The 15693-nt window shown below is 38.0% G+C and overlaps 2 protein-coding genes and 1 long non-coding RNA gene across 3 annotated transcripts; 1 reads left to right on the top strand and 2 right to left on the bottom strand.

Moving 5' to 3' along the window:
- Window positions 1-2329: 2329 nt before the first annotated feature.
- On the bottom strand, window positions 2330-4111 carry LOC109535419 (endoplasmic reticulum-Golgi intermediate compartment protein 2). Its single transcript, XM_019901331.2, has 6 exons — window positions 3758-4111; window positions 3483-3638; window positions 3266-3429; window positions 2933-3212; window positions 2589-2873; window positions 2330-2530 (listed from the first exon to the last, which is right to left on the bottom strand). Exons 1-6 carry the CDS (start codon window positions 3879-3881, stop codon window positions 2391-2393), a joined length of 1149 nt encoding a protein of 382 aa, XP_019756890.2. The 5' UTR covers window positions 3882-4111; the 3' UTR covers window positions 2330-2390.
- A 954-nt stretch (window positions 4112-5065) lies between these two features.
- LOC109535414 (centrosome-associated protein 350) lies at window positions 5066-15302 on the top strand. The gene is made up of 15 exons (XM_019901325.2): window positions 5066-6069; window positions 6323-7345; window positions 7395-7511; window positions 7567-7644; window positions 7702-7856; window positions 7909-8388; window positions 8445-8569; window positions 8629-8730; window positions 9678-9876; window positions 9931-10085; window positions 12108-13597; window positions 13662-13747; window positions 13810-14081; window positions 14217-14487; window positions 14644-15302. Exons 1-15 carry the CDS (start codon window positions 5286-5288, stop codon window positions 14803-14805), a joined length of 5499 nt encoding a protein of 1832 aa, XP_019756884.2. The 5' UTR covers window positions 5066-5285; the 3' UTR covers window positions 14806-15302.
- On the bottom strand, window positions 9477-11782 carry LOC125505495. Its single transcript, XR_007282218.1, has 2 exons — window positions 11600-11782; window positions 9477-10615 (listed from the first exon to the last, which is right to left on the bottom strand). It is a non-coding gene; the product is annotated as an uncharacterized LOC125505495 (long non-coding RNA).
- Window positions 15303-15693: the final 391 nt, after the last annotated feature.

Genomic DNA, 15693 nt, shown 5'->3' with positions numbered 1-15693 from the left:
GACAAAATTGACATCTACTAGTGGCCACTTCGCATTTGCTCAGGTAAAATTAATGTTTTACAAAATGGTTCAGAAGAACCCTCCTTTATATTGAGGGTTTGTGGTCACGAGAAATGTTGTAAATGGAGAAATCCAAACTTTTTTATTTTTATGAAAAAATGTACGTTATTTTCTTGAAAATTTCGGATAAACTGTAGAACGACGTATTTCCGGAAGAAGGTAAATTTTCAGTTTGTAAATAACAATTCCGTTATACAGGGTGTCCCGTAAGCACATGATCAAAAAGGTACTCCGATATTCTTTGGATTAAAAGAAGACCATCTGACCAAACTCTGCTATTGATGGTCAAAGTTCTTCAAAATTTTATCTTTTTTGGAATATCGGGAGAATGGTACGATGTATTTTCGTGAAACTGGTTGTGAATTTGTTCTTATGTAAGACTCATATTTTGATGAAACAATCGAGTTTTTCCGTTTTGGACAAGTGGTGAATTCTTGAGTGTCGTGGTACAAAAACTACCAGAACTTTTTATTTGGTGGATGTAAGCTTGGGTAAGTCAGTGAATTTTCAGGGGTTGGCGCAGTGCTGGGCAAATGGCTTGGTGCGCCAATCCAACGCACCGGCGCAGTAACTCAGTTTCGTGGACTTTTTTTTACTTTTCTTAGATTTATTTTAAAGGCCATTTATTAATAATATTTTTAAAATGTTTTCAAATTTTCCAGTTTTAGTCAAGTTACTCTTTCTTCTGAATGTTCAATTTTTTAAAGTTTCACTTAAAAATGCTGACAATCTTAAGGTAGTTTCCGCGAAAAATTATTAAATAAATTTCGAATCCTTCGTGGCTTTGTAACAGTTTTGAAATCCCTCTCCAGCTTCGAATTTGGAACAAACATCAAACAAATTATTTGGAAATCTCGTCACCTCCATTCCTCTGAAGACTAGAATTTGTTAATTTTTTTTTTTTTAAGTTTTGACTGAATTTTTTTTCCTTTACTTTCTATTCAAAAACGCTCTATTTCGTAGAGTTTCACTTAAAAATACTGACGATCTGGATGACTTTTATGCCAAAAATAACAAGATAAATTTATAGCTAATAATTGTTAAGTGGCAAGAAAATAGAAGTATTTTTTTTCGCAAAATCTATGAATGATACATGATTTTACAAAGATCACAACATTGTGAATAAATTATTAGTGCATCAACCAAAAAAAAATGAGATGATTTCATCCACCAAATAAAAAACTCTGATCGTTTTTATACCACGACACTCACGAATGTCCAAAACGGATAAACTCGATTGTTTTATCAAAATATTAGTCTTACATAAGAGCAAATTCACAGCGAGTTTCACTAAAATAAATCGAACTATTCTCCCGATATAATCAAAAAAGACAATTTTTCTGAAGAACTTTGACCATCAATAGCATAGGAGCGAGACATTTTTTGTTAATAAAAGTTAGGTCAGATCATCTTTTTTTGATGCAAAGAATATCGCAGTATCATTTTCATAATATGCTTACGGGACACACACACACCCTGTACACCGTAATGTATAATTCATAAAAAAAATATTCTTCGTTTACAAGTAGTGTTGATAAAATGGTTGTTTTTGTGCAAGAAATCAAGACGAATTGTAAAGGTTGAAGTGAAATTTCAGAGTCACCAGTTAGTTTTTTTTTTGCCGGAAAATTAATATTTTATTAAAAAGCGGGTCCAGATCGGTTAAGGCTGGACTAAGGCGACTAGAACCATTTGGTTCAACAGTTTCTGATGATGAGTTTCCAAAAACTGCCGCCATGAATTAATGAAAATGTGCGTTTCTATTCAGTTTAAAGATTTTTTCGTTTAAAATCCAACTTTTCCCGTAGAACGTCTTTCTAAAATAAGTGGAGAAAACACGCCAAACAATGCCTCTGAATAAGAAGCAAAAAATAAATAACTCAAAGGAAAATCTTTGTAGCAAGCTAAAAGCATTGTAATAATCAGACAATAATTTTAAAATAACTCTTTAAATAAGCTCAGGAAAAAATGTGAATAATTTGATCAAATTTCGGTTCTTTCAATATTTTTTGCTCGCCATTTTCTCAAGAATTAAATTGAGCAAATTTTGCCGAATTGTTTAAGATTTATAAAGTCGAGTGAATCCATTTTATGGCAGATTGAAGTTTACCGTTGAAAAATAGAATATACAAACCACGGCGCCATTTGTATATAATTCCTATTTTAATTTAAATCCCCCATTCAGAACTTCAGAAAAAAAATTCTGAAATTTCATGAGTCTGCTTTCATGCTTTCCTGTGTATAAAAATACGATCCGAAATCAAACGCATTTTGAACAACACAATAAAGCGAATTTATTTGCAAAGAAAAATTAGATATTCATGTGATTATCAATTTGGCTCCGTAGTAGTAACAAAGGGCTGATAGGGCTGCTGGCTGGCCGCAGTCTGTTGATCGGACTGGGACTTGTTGCCATGCCAGTTACAAGTGATGAAATTCAAGAGCAGCTGCACAATACTGTTCAGAATACCTGAAAATATTAATTAGTTCACATACAGCCTTTCCTACAATGCCAACACCGCGTATACCTGAGCAAACATAAACTCCGCCCACAATGGAGCAGAGCCTGGCTAGGAACATGCCCAGATGATCCCGTTCTTGACTCACAGTCACTCTCAGCGCCGACATGTCGTATTTAAAGTAGATAGCAGGCGTTCCATGACTGCCTTTATTATGGTCAATCGGCCGGGTCAGCTCTTTTACACTATACTGATAAGTACTGATGGTATACATGAAGGTATTCACTGTCGTAGGCACAATTTCAATGAAGTAGTTCACTACGGTCATTGGGTCCGGCAGTATTAATTCGTCACCTGAAAATAATGATTATATAGTGGCAATGTTTATATAGTGTGGCTTTCCGGATCATTACCTTCTAAAGGATGTACAATGCCAGGGCTGGAATGTCCAAAGCTAAACCTATTAATGCGATGAGTAAAGTTGTACTCTCCCTCGGAAATAAGGGTTCTGAACTGCTGATATCCAAGTCCGAACATGTAACGTTTTGCTCCAGAAATAAGGAAATTCCCTGCCACTTTATTCAAACCTAAAGTTCCATAGATTCGGCAAGCGTCATGAGGGCGGCTCGGAGTATGGTCTCGAGGCGGTAGATCGCCGAACTGAGTGGAAAAACTGTTTTTCCACAGCAAATCCTGCCAAATGATCGGCTATAAAATTGCCACGTCTGAACATTGAACAATTGCACCTTTATCGCATGATACTCCTCTCTGAGGTACGAATTAAAGTGCTTCTTGTGCTCAAAGTGCACCTTTTGGTTGTCTGAGAGTTCGAACCATGTGTCGTCCTGCTTAAGAGTGCCGAATTTGTAGGTGTTCTGATTTGTTGAGTCCAACACATCAGTCCCAAGTTCTAAAGGGGAATAAATCGCAGGTACATACACAGGCCAAATGTTTGAGTCTTACTTGAGCAAGGCATTGCAACTGTTATGTCTATGTTCATGTCGAGTTTGTCCTCTAATTGCACGTCCGGGGAGAATTTGAACACGAATTTGCTATTCAGATAGTAGCTGATCTCTGAGTACACTAACCAGCCAATTATCAAAAAGCTGATGATAGAAACTGTGAATAAAAGACTGGTTGAAGTAGTAAAAGACGTCCAGGAGAATGTGGTCTAATAAGTATTTAATTTTTTCATATTCTAGGATTAGCTATACATATGAATGAAGGTGAAGTCTTACATGTGCCGCCAACCGAAGAAGTCATTTTATAGGGGTCTTCCACTTTAGGGAAAATGTCCATTTTCTTCACCCTGTTTAGTCGAGAGCCCCTGAACCTGGGAATTGATACTACCTCTTTTTCCATTTTTCCAGCTTTTTTTAGTTTTATCTAGTAAGAAATCGTATGTTGATACTAAATAAAAATTTTAATATTTTGATATGAATTAGGCCACAATTATTATTAATGTCGTTTAAATGTCCTGTATCTTGTTTTTGAACGAGAAAAATTGTAATATAAATTGCAATTACAACAGGTAAAACAACAACAACACGAAGCTGACATAACCCTAATTCAATAACTTTTTGACGTCTTTGAAGGGGTTGAAAAAGACGGGATCTTAGACAAGGAAAGAGCTGGTCTATTGTAAGAGGAAGAGAACAAGTACCTATTCGTTCATAAACAAAGTGACAACTACGGATAAGTATGTTCGGCGCCACCTAACGATTTATAAACCACTACAGAAAAAGAGGTCCGAGACACAAAATATCCCCCCTGGAGTATGTTCTGTGGTCCGAGAAGGATATAAAGCTAGTATGGGCAACTGTTGAACAAATTTAATCTTACTGGTAACTGTAACATGAATTAAGGTTAATTGCTATCTTATGGCTCAGTCACTTTTTCGATATTTGTCAATTTTTATTTTTTAAAACAGTGAAACTCCTCAATGCATTTTCATTTGTATTGATTAAAAAAGTAAAACTAATACATTTTATCTCTATTTTTATGTTCGTCTCTCTTTGTGAGACTCTCTCAACTCTTTGACGCAAGTGACAACAGCCATAAAATATCCCCCTTAGAATGGTAACTAAATAGGGCTAAGTTGATATGATCCCTGGACGCGGGGCGCCGCTTGATGGGGCGATATGTTGTATCTGTCCCAGTAAAGGCGAACACTGTAGTATACATAATAGGAACAAATATATATTTTTTTTTTTAAGAACATAGCAGTAGGAAGTTTGTAAACTTAGCTGATAATAAATATGTTCACATTTTTAAGAAGAGCAAAAGTCGCAAAAAATATGACAGTAACTGAAATACTAACGTATTTATTAGAATATTATCATAAGTTCGCCTTTATTGACCGAAAATATATACTTGCTAGGTTGATAACTGTAAGTAACTTACCAGGTTGATAACTGATAAATTTTGGTGAATGCAATCAGAAATAAAATATCAGATAAATGACTCATATTCTAACAGTTTCTCGCGCGTCACCGTCAGGGCCGCTAAACGTATATTCAAAATTTATCAATTCAGTTTCAATTCTAAGGGGGATGTTCTGTGACAACATCTATTTAGGTTAGGTTAATAAGAATCGTAAACATTCCATACACATACCCTAACGGAAAAACCTGTTTAAAAAACGAAATATGTATGAAATGTGGCTCAGAAATTAGTTCAAGTCAAAGTGAAAAGGCTTGTGTGTGTGTCCTTACTTTGGTAAGGACACGATTATTTAAGTACCTAGCATAACAAGCATATTCAATAATGGATAAAAGTCTAGATAAGAGTTCAGTTTCCCAAAAGATTTTTGAAACTACACGAGATACAGAACGACTGAAACAAGAACTACAGTCCTTAATAGCTGCAGGCCTACGGGGTCGAACTTCCCCACCTCTTGCAACTTCCTACCAGAATGAACCTTTAGAAAGTACAAACAAGGTCCAGATTTTAAAGAGTTTCGACCCCAAACACTCTCAGCATGTTAAAAAGGCAGTGGAAAAACCAAGTCCCCGTTTTAAACCTTCTAGTGCTCTTCCAAATAGTTCCCCGAAAAAGCAAAGAACCTACAATGTGGATGAAGCAAGGGAATATCTACATAATCAAAGAAAAAAACGAGCTGAAGAGTTGAGAAGTCAAAAAGCCGGTTCTAAAGTGTCCATTGACTTAAAAAAGGAAAAACTTAAACAACTCCAAGAAAAAGCCAATGAATTAGTTAGGAAAAACGTCCAAGCTAAGCGGTCGAGATCCAAGTCCAGAGAACCTGCTATAGCGAGATCCAGATCGGCAACTGTGCAACAGCCTTCTGCCAAATCGAAAAAACCCCTGGAGGAAAGTGTTATCTTAGGGTTTAATTGTGGTGCAAGTTCCGTTAGTGTGCGACCGGCAACTCATTTAGGCTTCCCGAAGAGCAATTCGATCAGAAATGCGATTTCTCTCAGCAACATCAACAGTGAAACAAGACACTTGGGAACTGTTCAAAGCCCACATTTGCAAACTCCGGCTGAAGTAAACTATGGAACATCTACAACATTCAACCACAATTTAACATGTGAGTTACCTGTTTACTTAAAGCCACATTTTATTTTAAAATTAACAAAAAAATGGTAATTTAACATACATTCTTCGGCTTTAGTTTTCTGCTATTAAGTCCGCAACAAACGCATCCCCAATACTTTGCAAATAATCATTAATCCTGAGTTCCATTTGATTTATTTAATTTAAAATAAACTTACCCAACATTAGCTGATAAAACGTATTTGCCAAAACTATAGGCTTTTAGAAAGAAATCCTTATTATTCCAGCAAACTTTCAAAGCCAAGCTTCAAAATCAGCAGGACGACCGCTTGAAACAGTGCAATCTTTGAGCGGAAACTCAGAAATACCGTTATCTTCAAAGAGAAAAAATCAGGAGAAAATGGTACTAAATCCTACAGAAAAAATACCCAAATTAAGAGAGCCAGAAAAGGTGACTTCTCCCTGGCTAAAAGTACCCGATTCCGCTTTCTCCAAACTCATTAGTTCTTATGCAAACTCAACAGGAGGCTCATTTCCTTCAAACAAAGTACTGACTGAGGAAAAAACCGCAGATGAAATTCATCCGCAACAAAGAGAGCCAGCAATGAGCAAGGTAACCCCTCACTGGCTAAAGGAACAACCTGATGGGGATCCTTACAACTTGATTAATACTATTAAGAGGCGTTGTCAATTGGATTACGGGGTAACTACAGCGAATAAACCGTCTGTAGTCGATGTGGGAGTTCAAAGCAACATCGATGCAGCTCAGAACACGAACAGCACAAGCAGCAAATCTGAACTAAACTCTTTCAAGTCCCACCAGCATCTCAACTTGGCTCGGAAAACTACCAGCCATTTGGAACTACCTGCGTTCAAAGATGGTCCCACCCTGACAAAACCTTCGCATTATTCTTCAGAAAACGAGTCTGATACTTCGAGAAACATTCCGAGCATTTCCAGTGAAAGCGCTTTGTCATTGCCGCGTAACATTAACATAAGACAATCTTACGCCATTTGCCACCTTAAACCTCTAGAGGAGGCACCGCCTAATTTAGACCCGGAGAAAATCGAAGACATCAAGCTGAAAGTTTCCAAAGAAGTATCTTCAAGCTACTCAGATGTTTTCGATTCGAGCAGAGGCAGCAGGAGTTCCATTATATCCTTCAATAAATCTAAACGATCGCCCAATTCCATGAATATACGGCCATCGAACTCGAAGGAGAGGAAACCTCGAAAAATTTTTCAGCCAACACCAGAAGATCCCGTTGAGAAACCACTATTGTCGACAAGTTCAGAAGCAGTTGCTACAGGTACTGGAAGGCTGAACCTAATTTCTCGCTTTAATGTTGTAGTTTCTAGATGAAGAAACTCAAAGGAATAGATGGGTTCAACAAGGAGCGATGCCAAAGTCGAGTAGCTCCACAAGGTCCAAGTCGAGCTCAGTGAAGATCAGTTCGAAAAATCACAGCGGTGAAGGTTTGAACTGGAAAGGCGATACAATTTTGGTGTTTCATTACGTTAATTTTTTCAGATGTTGAGTCGAAGTCGATACCAGAAGCCATCTGTACAGTAACTTCAACTGATTGTTACCGACCTTCAGCTATAAGCGGTAAGAAGATTAATCGACACTATTTATATTTTATTAACGATTGTTGTTAATTTCCAGAGTCCAAAGACCCTTTGGAACCCAATTCTTCGATGGTCGGTTTGAAGTCGGATCCCCACATACCAAACAGCGAGCCCGCATCTGAGAAGCCCAACAGTCGGCTGTTAATGCAAAATATCACCTTACGATCAAGTAAAGCTGGTAACCGCGGTTCGGTAATATCACCGCAACTTGCTTATTTAATTTGCTAATTATTGATCAATTTAGGACGACAATGTACTGCACTTGAAGTTTGAAGCTGAAATTCATCTACTAACAGACTTCAACCAGACTATCCAACGCTTTTCGGAGATTGAGCGAACCTTTGAATCGCTGCGAGGTGATAATTGTTCACTCGTGGAGAAAACAGCGAGGAAACCAAATGTGCCTTTTGATATTCCGGCTATTATCGTTACCAGTACTGTTCCTTCAGACACCACCGAAGTTGAAACCAGCCTGGACAGGCCGAAAGAAATGTCCCAAAGTCAGGTTTCGAAAGTGAGCTCAACTACTGCGGATCAGACTGAAGCTTCCTACTTCAACACCGCTTTAATCGATCAGGAGAGTTGTTTGGATGGATCCATTGAGAAAAGTGAAACGTCTCTCTTTCAGCCGTCTGTCTTGGATTCCAACGAGTCATTGAATGGTACCTGGATCGGCGACGAGAACTTTGTTTTTAAAAACGTTGTCGGCATGTCAGTAAAAGTGGTAAGTTTTTCACAAAAAATTGTGAAATGTGATGAAAATTAAATGTTTTTTCCTAGTTTGATCAGTTGATAAAGGATGAAGACGCGCGCATTGAAAATTGGAGGAAAATGTTGAAAATCCGCGAGCAATTCCTTCTGGAGAGGACACGAGGCGAACTGCAATTTCTGGAAATGCAAAGAAAGTAAGTTGGATTTTAGATCGATTTGGAAAATAAAACTATGTACATTTTGCGCGTTTTAGGCAACTGATCGAAACCGGAAAGCTGGCCGAGGCGTCGTTGATCAAGAAGAAGCAAAGGGGCATTCTCCTGAAGCACCAAGAGGAGAGACACGAGATGCAAAGGTAAATTGTTCTGAATTGTCTATTAAAACACAATCTTATGGCGAACACAAGTCCATACATCCGAGTCGCTTTCTCAATTCTAATTAAAATACTTCGAACATTCCATACTAAAGTCTTATCTATGTCCCTGGTATTATCACCTGATTGTTTATATGAATATCGCGCTTCTTTGTTCAGTTTCGTGTGGAAACAAGCGGTCAAACTAAGCAAGTCCATATATTCGTTTGATAATCCGTAATGTTCCTCTTAATGAGCCCTAATAGGCTGCCACAAAACACCTTTTTAATTTCCAATGTAAGCTTTCACTATTCTTGCATTTTGCCAATTATTTCACTGTTTTTGTGCTTGAACTGAAAGGTGGAGACGTGCTTTATTGCGTTAAATAGTGATAATTTGTGAAAATCATCGAATCATAGTCTCGTTTATTGCGACGTGATTCGTCTCGGAACTGTTTGCTTTTAGTGAATGTTTCCTTAGGTACTACTCACAGTGTACGCTGTAGTATTTCAACATTTATTAATAACATGACTTCAAATGTAATTTATTATTATCATTGCTTTATATGCACGCTGAATTAGTATAAATCCCGTCAGAATTACGTAGTCGAAAAACATGTCAATTACAAATCTAAGCTTCGTTGAATTTTATTTAATTTAAATTTTATTTAAAAACAGACACCAGATACATTCTTGAAAGCATGTCGTTACGCGATGTCGCACCAAAGCAAATAAAAAATCTACTCAAGCTTATATTGATCAAATTTTATTCAGTACTTAACAGATAGTACGCGTCTTCCTCTGACGCGCTATTCCAACACTAATCATATCTACAATCAGCTTAAACCATACCGTTGAAATGTTTATAACATAATCTTAGATAACGAGTAATTTCCGTTGCTGTAGTTGGGTTGGCACGCGCCGTTATACAATTGTTCAATGCTGTTTCAGGTTGAAGCAAATGCAAAAGGAGGAATCTCAGAAGCGTAAAACTGTGCTCAGAAATGAGCGCAACTCGTTCAAGAAGGAGCTGCTGTCCACCAAGATGCTGGCCAAGCTGAAGCTGAGCGGTCGAGATCGAAAAGAGAGGACGTTTTCTGGACCCTTTAAAGTTATTCAAGTCACCACTTCTTCAGGCACTGATCAAGAGGTTTGGCTACGTTCAATTAAGCCTGGAAAGTACTTCATTGAAAGATCTTTTCAGATCAAAAGCATAACTCCTAGAACATCCAGAAGCCAATCTATAATCAACGAGGGTAATGAAGAATCGGATAATTTGAACACCGATTTGGAGGCTTTCGATTGGAATGCAAAACGGAAAGCAAACATGACTGCCGATGTTGTCTCTCGAATGCAAAAGTAAGTCAATGTTGTCCACTATTGTCTAAAGTTAGTCAAATAAATCGCGGATGGCTATAAAGGACCGCATTATCAGCAAACAGGATTCATGCACAAAGTTTAAACTGCAACTAATAAAGCTTAATTGCCTGAATTAATCGGGTTAGTCACTCTTGGAATTGAGCGATGTAATGAAATGGAACATTTTGCTGCTTTCATTAGTGTTGGGTCGCTGCTTGTATGGTCATTTGCCATTTTTTTTTAAACAAAACATTATCTAGTGGCTTTAGCTGTGTGTTTAAAACTTCAAAGCAACAGTTAAAGATGTTGAAAACTATTTTAATTGGTAGTGTTTGCTGGTTCTGCAGTAGCCAAACAGGTAGGTTTATTTGATTTTTATTAAGTTGAATATTTTACAATTAAATGCAAATTGTCGCTGTCGCAAGGCACTCAACCTTAAGTCGCCGCTTTGAGAATTGAGAACTTCCTCCTGCTTCCCAGTCCAGTGTTATGAAAATACCATCATTATCGACAGGAACTGCGGCGCTCTCCTAAAATAGATTCTGTCTGAAAATTATTCTTAGGCAAAATTAACCGTTCGATTTATGGAAAATCGCGGTCGATTGCCTCCACTCGCTTTGTTGGTATATACAGCACGAGTGTCTAAAATTGAACTGAATTGAATTTTGGATGCATTGCTTTGGATTAAGACTTATCTTGAGAACATTCTATTAGTGAAGAAGAACCATTGGTTTGCAGGGTATTTTAAAAGTAAATTTGAATTAAAAAAACACAAGCTAACTGTTTTGTCTGGGAAGCGTAGCCGAACTTACACAATACTATTCTTAGAGGTGGGTATGCGAAAAGTTGTTAAAACCGGGAGAGTTCTATCATATCGTTAACATTCTAGAGTTTGCATCATTAAATTTCACATCAAAGTGCTAATTTTAAGTCGGGGTCAAAAATGATTTGATGTGCGCGTTATTTTTAACGGTTTGTGACTCATTAACAATTGAGTCATTGAGACGTTGTAGTCGAAACTCCCAAACTTATTACAGATTATATGTGTATTTTATTTTCGCTCAAGTTTTCTCAATAATCAGCTTGGAAATGGAACAATTGGAGCAAAAACATTATAGACCGAGCGGCATTATTATCGTTCTTGATGTAAATTGTATATTGTTTATTTTTATAGAAATTTAAATCGGCCATTTGTTTTGCGGCAAATTTTACCTTCAAGGCGCAGTTAAATGGATTCGCTCACTAAACCTAGAGGCCCGTAACAATTGACAGTTTTAAGCATGTTTTTCGAAACCTGTTATAGTCTATACGGTCTAACTTGGACCAGCATGAAAACTAAATCTGGGTAACAATATGACCAATCAAATTCGACTATGAAGTACAGCGACCAATGAAATTGTAATACGGCAACATCCGCTCAGTTCTTGAACCGGTCGCATAAAAATTGCTTTATGCAGTAATCTGAACACACCCCAATTTTTACGTTTGGCCAGGTAACTTCGTAAAGACTATACCTGATTCTATATGGAATTAGCTCCCTAATAGAGCCGCTCACTGTGTAACACGTCATGACGCCCATCTAAGTTATGAATGCGTTTTTTCCGAACGTTTTGTACGTGGACTACACCCTTAAATGATCCCCGACTAAAACTAAGGTAATTTCATCGAGTAATGACGAGAAAAAACAACACACACCAAAAGGCGGCTACCCGATTTGGCTAATAATAGATATCCTGTTGGCGCGAAGCCAGGCTTCTGTTTTTCTCGGGACTCCTTAATTTTCACATTAGTCAGCCCGAAAACCCATTCAGGCAGCTTGGGCTACAACTCGAGTTTGTCGTTGCATGTAAACATGCGTTTTGCCATTTATATTGTCCGTGTGTCACATCGAAACATCGCTCGGTCCTAAGTCTGGCGCGCAATCCGTCCAAATAAATTGAATGTCTTTAGTTGATGCGTGTTTTTCGTAATTGCGTGGCCAACGGCTAATTTGATGTGTTGACGCTGACCGTTCTGTTGCAGAAATCTCTTGATGCGAGAACACGCTCTGGCCCAGCGGAGAAAAACCGTGGAAGAGTTGTTGAAATGGCATCAACGGCTGTTGCACGAAGAAAAATCAATCGAACATTTGGAGAGCAGGGTGGACAAAATTATCAAGAAGAACCCCATCCAGGGCAATGAAGAAGCGTCCTATAAGGATAGAGTTTCCGGCGAGGAAACCAGCGCCTCCTCGATGTCTCAGGTGGCTTTGGAGCCTGCAGTTGCCGATCAAGAAGTCATCCATTCCAGAGTGGCATCGTCCACCAACTATACCGCTGACTTTGAGGTTGAATCGACTTCCCATAAATCAGACGATCAAAGCAGCGTGTCTTCCCTCACTCACTTAATTGAAGATCTCAGCAAAATAAAGGATAACATTCTAAACTCAAGCTTGATTCAAACACATTCTTCCGGCCTACATGAACCGACTGAGCGACATTCTCAAATCAGCCATGAAAATGCAGCAGTCGGCCACAGTCCAAAGGAATCACTCTTCAACAGCGAAGCGGAAGAAGAAAGCATCCAGGAGGATGTGGAGTTGACCAGCAGTGAAAGTGATCAGATTCTTATCTCTTTAGCTAGTGTAAAAGAAAGAACGCCTCTAAGTAAACCCGCTATAGACCTGCAGGCGTCAGCACAATCTACCAATGACGATCCGATAACCGTCAGCGAAGAACAGGCCAGTGTTTTGGAAACCTCAAAAGATCACATAGAAGAAGAAGTAGAACCTGAGCCTGCTGCTCTGGAAGTAGAAGCAGTGGAAGCCTCCATTATTCTGCCTGAAATACCCAGTACTTCCAGCCCCTTGCTTCTAGAAGAAGGCATTGCAATTCCTACAATCCCCGGGGCTGAAAGTGCATCGCCCCTCGAACCACAAGAAGAAATTTCCACATCAGGAGAAGACATCTCAACATCGAAGCAGTGCGAGGAGATTGAAGACTTGGATTGCAACCAGCCATCGACATCTCACCAGGAGAACTTTGCTTTGCCTCTGGACTCCAACGGAAAACTTTCCGAGGATTCTGAAGAATCTCACTCCTCTGCATCTTCAATAGTCAGTGACCTTCCAAGCGAACTACCCACTCAAGAGGACAGGCAACTGTTTGAGAACAAAACTGATGAAGAAAAGGCTGCTTCTTTGAGTGGGAAGTCTTCAGGATCCAGCAAAGCTAAAGTGAAAACCGCTTCCCCCGAAGAGGCCAGCACAAGTACGCGGGAAGAGCAGCAGTTGTCCACAGATGATGCAGAATCTGGAAACAGTCTGGGAATCAAGGGTAGATTTTCCATTGCAAGTGATGCGATAGCCAAACTGGTTGAAAAACCGTTGGAAAGTGCAACGTCAAGTGTGGAAACGGCAACGGAAAAAGACACAGATAGTCCGCAGCGAAGCAAGACTGATGAAGCTTCCACTAGTGCGGAAAATTTATCATTGGTGGTCAGTGAAGCCTTATCTGAGCAGTCTCAAAGCCCAGGTAGTGGTTGATTTATTTCAGAATCTCCTTTGAGCCTGTAGTTAATTCTTTTATTTCCATGTAGATTCATCTGCAGCGGATAAAAAGCCGCTTTCATTGGGAACAGAGGCCGAAGAGCTGCATAAGAAGCAATTGGCAATTGAACAAGAAGTACTAACTGTTTGATTAATTAATGCTAGAAAAAATAACACAACTCTGATGTTGAATTGCAGATTAAGCTGCTCAAGGAGCAGCAGCAAAAAGAGGTAGCTTCTCCATTTTATATCAGAGAAATCCCCAACAAACCACCTCCTCCTTACACGCCGCCTTCAAAAGCCAAAGTTCCCAGACCGCCCTCAGTGATGCCAGGAAATAAGGACGAAGTGGAGCAAATCACTGAATATTCAGCCAAGATTATTCACAAAGCCTATCTGTCGAACAATCTGGATAATATTACTATTTCAGATAACACGCTGAATCTCATTGCGAAAAACATCGATAAAGGGTAAGTGCTTGATGTTCAGGATTATGAGTGATAGTTTCATTTCAATAAACACTCGAAAATTTTTATGCCAAATACTTTCATAGTTATGTAATAATAATTAAATAATATGATCAATAGTGTTTTCTGCTTTTTTAGCTGTTACAAGTACGTTTTTGACCTTTGCAAAGAAATTGCGATTGATCACTATGGGATTTTTCTGGCGGAAACGGGACCATCCTGGTTGCATCCAGAAAAGAAGCCATTTCTATCTTCTACCCGACCACTGGATGTTAACGGTCTCAAAGAACTCATGAACAAGAAACTTCTGGAAATGTTCGGCTTTCAGACTAAGCAAGGCAGAAGGGAGAATGCCATTATGAAGTGGTCGAGGAAGAAACGGGACTATGTGGATGAGGCATTGGTTCAGGTATATTTGAAAATGTTCGCAGTAATTGGAGTCATTTTAAAGTAAAAGAAAAGCACATTCTGTTCATGTAGTTGCATCGATCTATGGTGAAATATCATGTTTTCTAATGTTTTCGAAAAGTACTTAGCTAAATACTGTTTTATTTTTATTTTAAAGAATATGCATTCGGAAGAATCAACCTGGACCAATTTCGACAAAAACGAAGCTTTAGTCAAAGATCAATTAACCAACGAATTGCTGCAAATGTTAATGGGTGAAACTGCTGAATTGATGCAGAAAGTCTTCCAGAAGAAGATGGATGCGGAAATGCAGGGATAAGTCGGCCTTTGTGGGTTGAAAAACGCATTTTCTATTTTTCCAATTGAAACCAGTCCACGAGCTCTGGTATTCTGTTTTTATAAAACTCGTTTGATTTAAATGTTTGATCTTACAGATCGGTATTTTTATATTTATTGTATAATGTCTCTAGCCATGTTATTTGTTAGGTACTTTTTTGTACATTTGAGCTGATGTAAAATATTATTATTAGTTTCCAATGTTGGCTCTACAGTGGAGCATTACTGGTTAGCTGAAAAGTGTTTCCATCGTATTTTTTCCGAAGATTCTGATAGGAAAAACAGATTTTTTGTCACTGATAAGAACTGATGTTTTTTGTACTCGAACCTTTAACAGTTAGAATAATAATTTATTTGTATAAATACTCAGGTGGTTTTTTTAAGGTTTTTAAGATTCTTTCATCCGTTCGCCTTATATTATGGCGACTTGTATTATATATTATGTATTTTTGTAAGAATATATTCATGCATTCTAGCTGATTCTTTCATGTTTATTTTTAAACCCTTATACATTTGTATTGTTATTATCGATAATATTTCACGTCAGGTGCAGTTGCAAGGTTTTATAAGTAACTTTTTTTTTCGTTCCCAACCACGAGCGTTTTCACGCTTTCTGTTATCTTCGTCGTCGTCAAATGTTCAATATAATTCTATAACTTATAATTTAATACAATGATAATGGAATAATTTTCATTCATTTTAATGTCCCTTAAAATGAACAAGCAGTGAATTTCAATGAGTGAACAGTGGTCAAAAACATAATTTTTTGTTTAAAACAACACTAAGAAAAGTTGTTAATAAAAAGATTATGCACATTTTTCACGGGCCAGGGCTGATTCCCTCAAAATTTCATTATTTTCCAATAAATTTC

Source organism: Dendroctonus ponderosae, unplaced genomic scaffold (assembly GCF_020466585.1).
Source record: "Dendroctonus ponderosae isolate FM_Combo_2020 unplaced genomic scaffold, Dpon_F_20191213v2 Dpon_F_20191213_8, whole genome shotgun sequence".
In the NCBI taxonomy this organism is placed as follows: Eukaryota; Metazoa; Arthropoda; class Insecta; order Coleoptera; family Curculionidae; genus Dendroctonus; species Dendroctonus ponderosae.
This window is presented reverse-complemented; position numbering and strand designations above follow the sequence as displayed.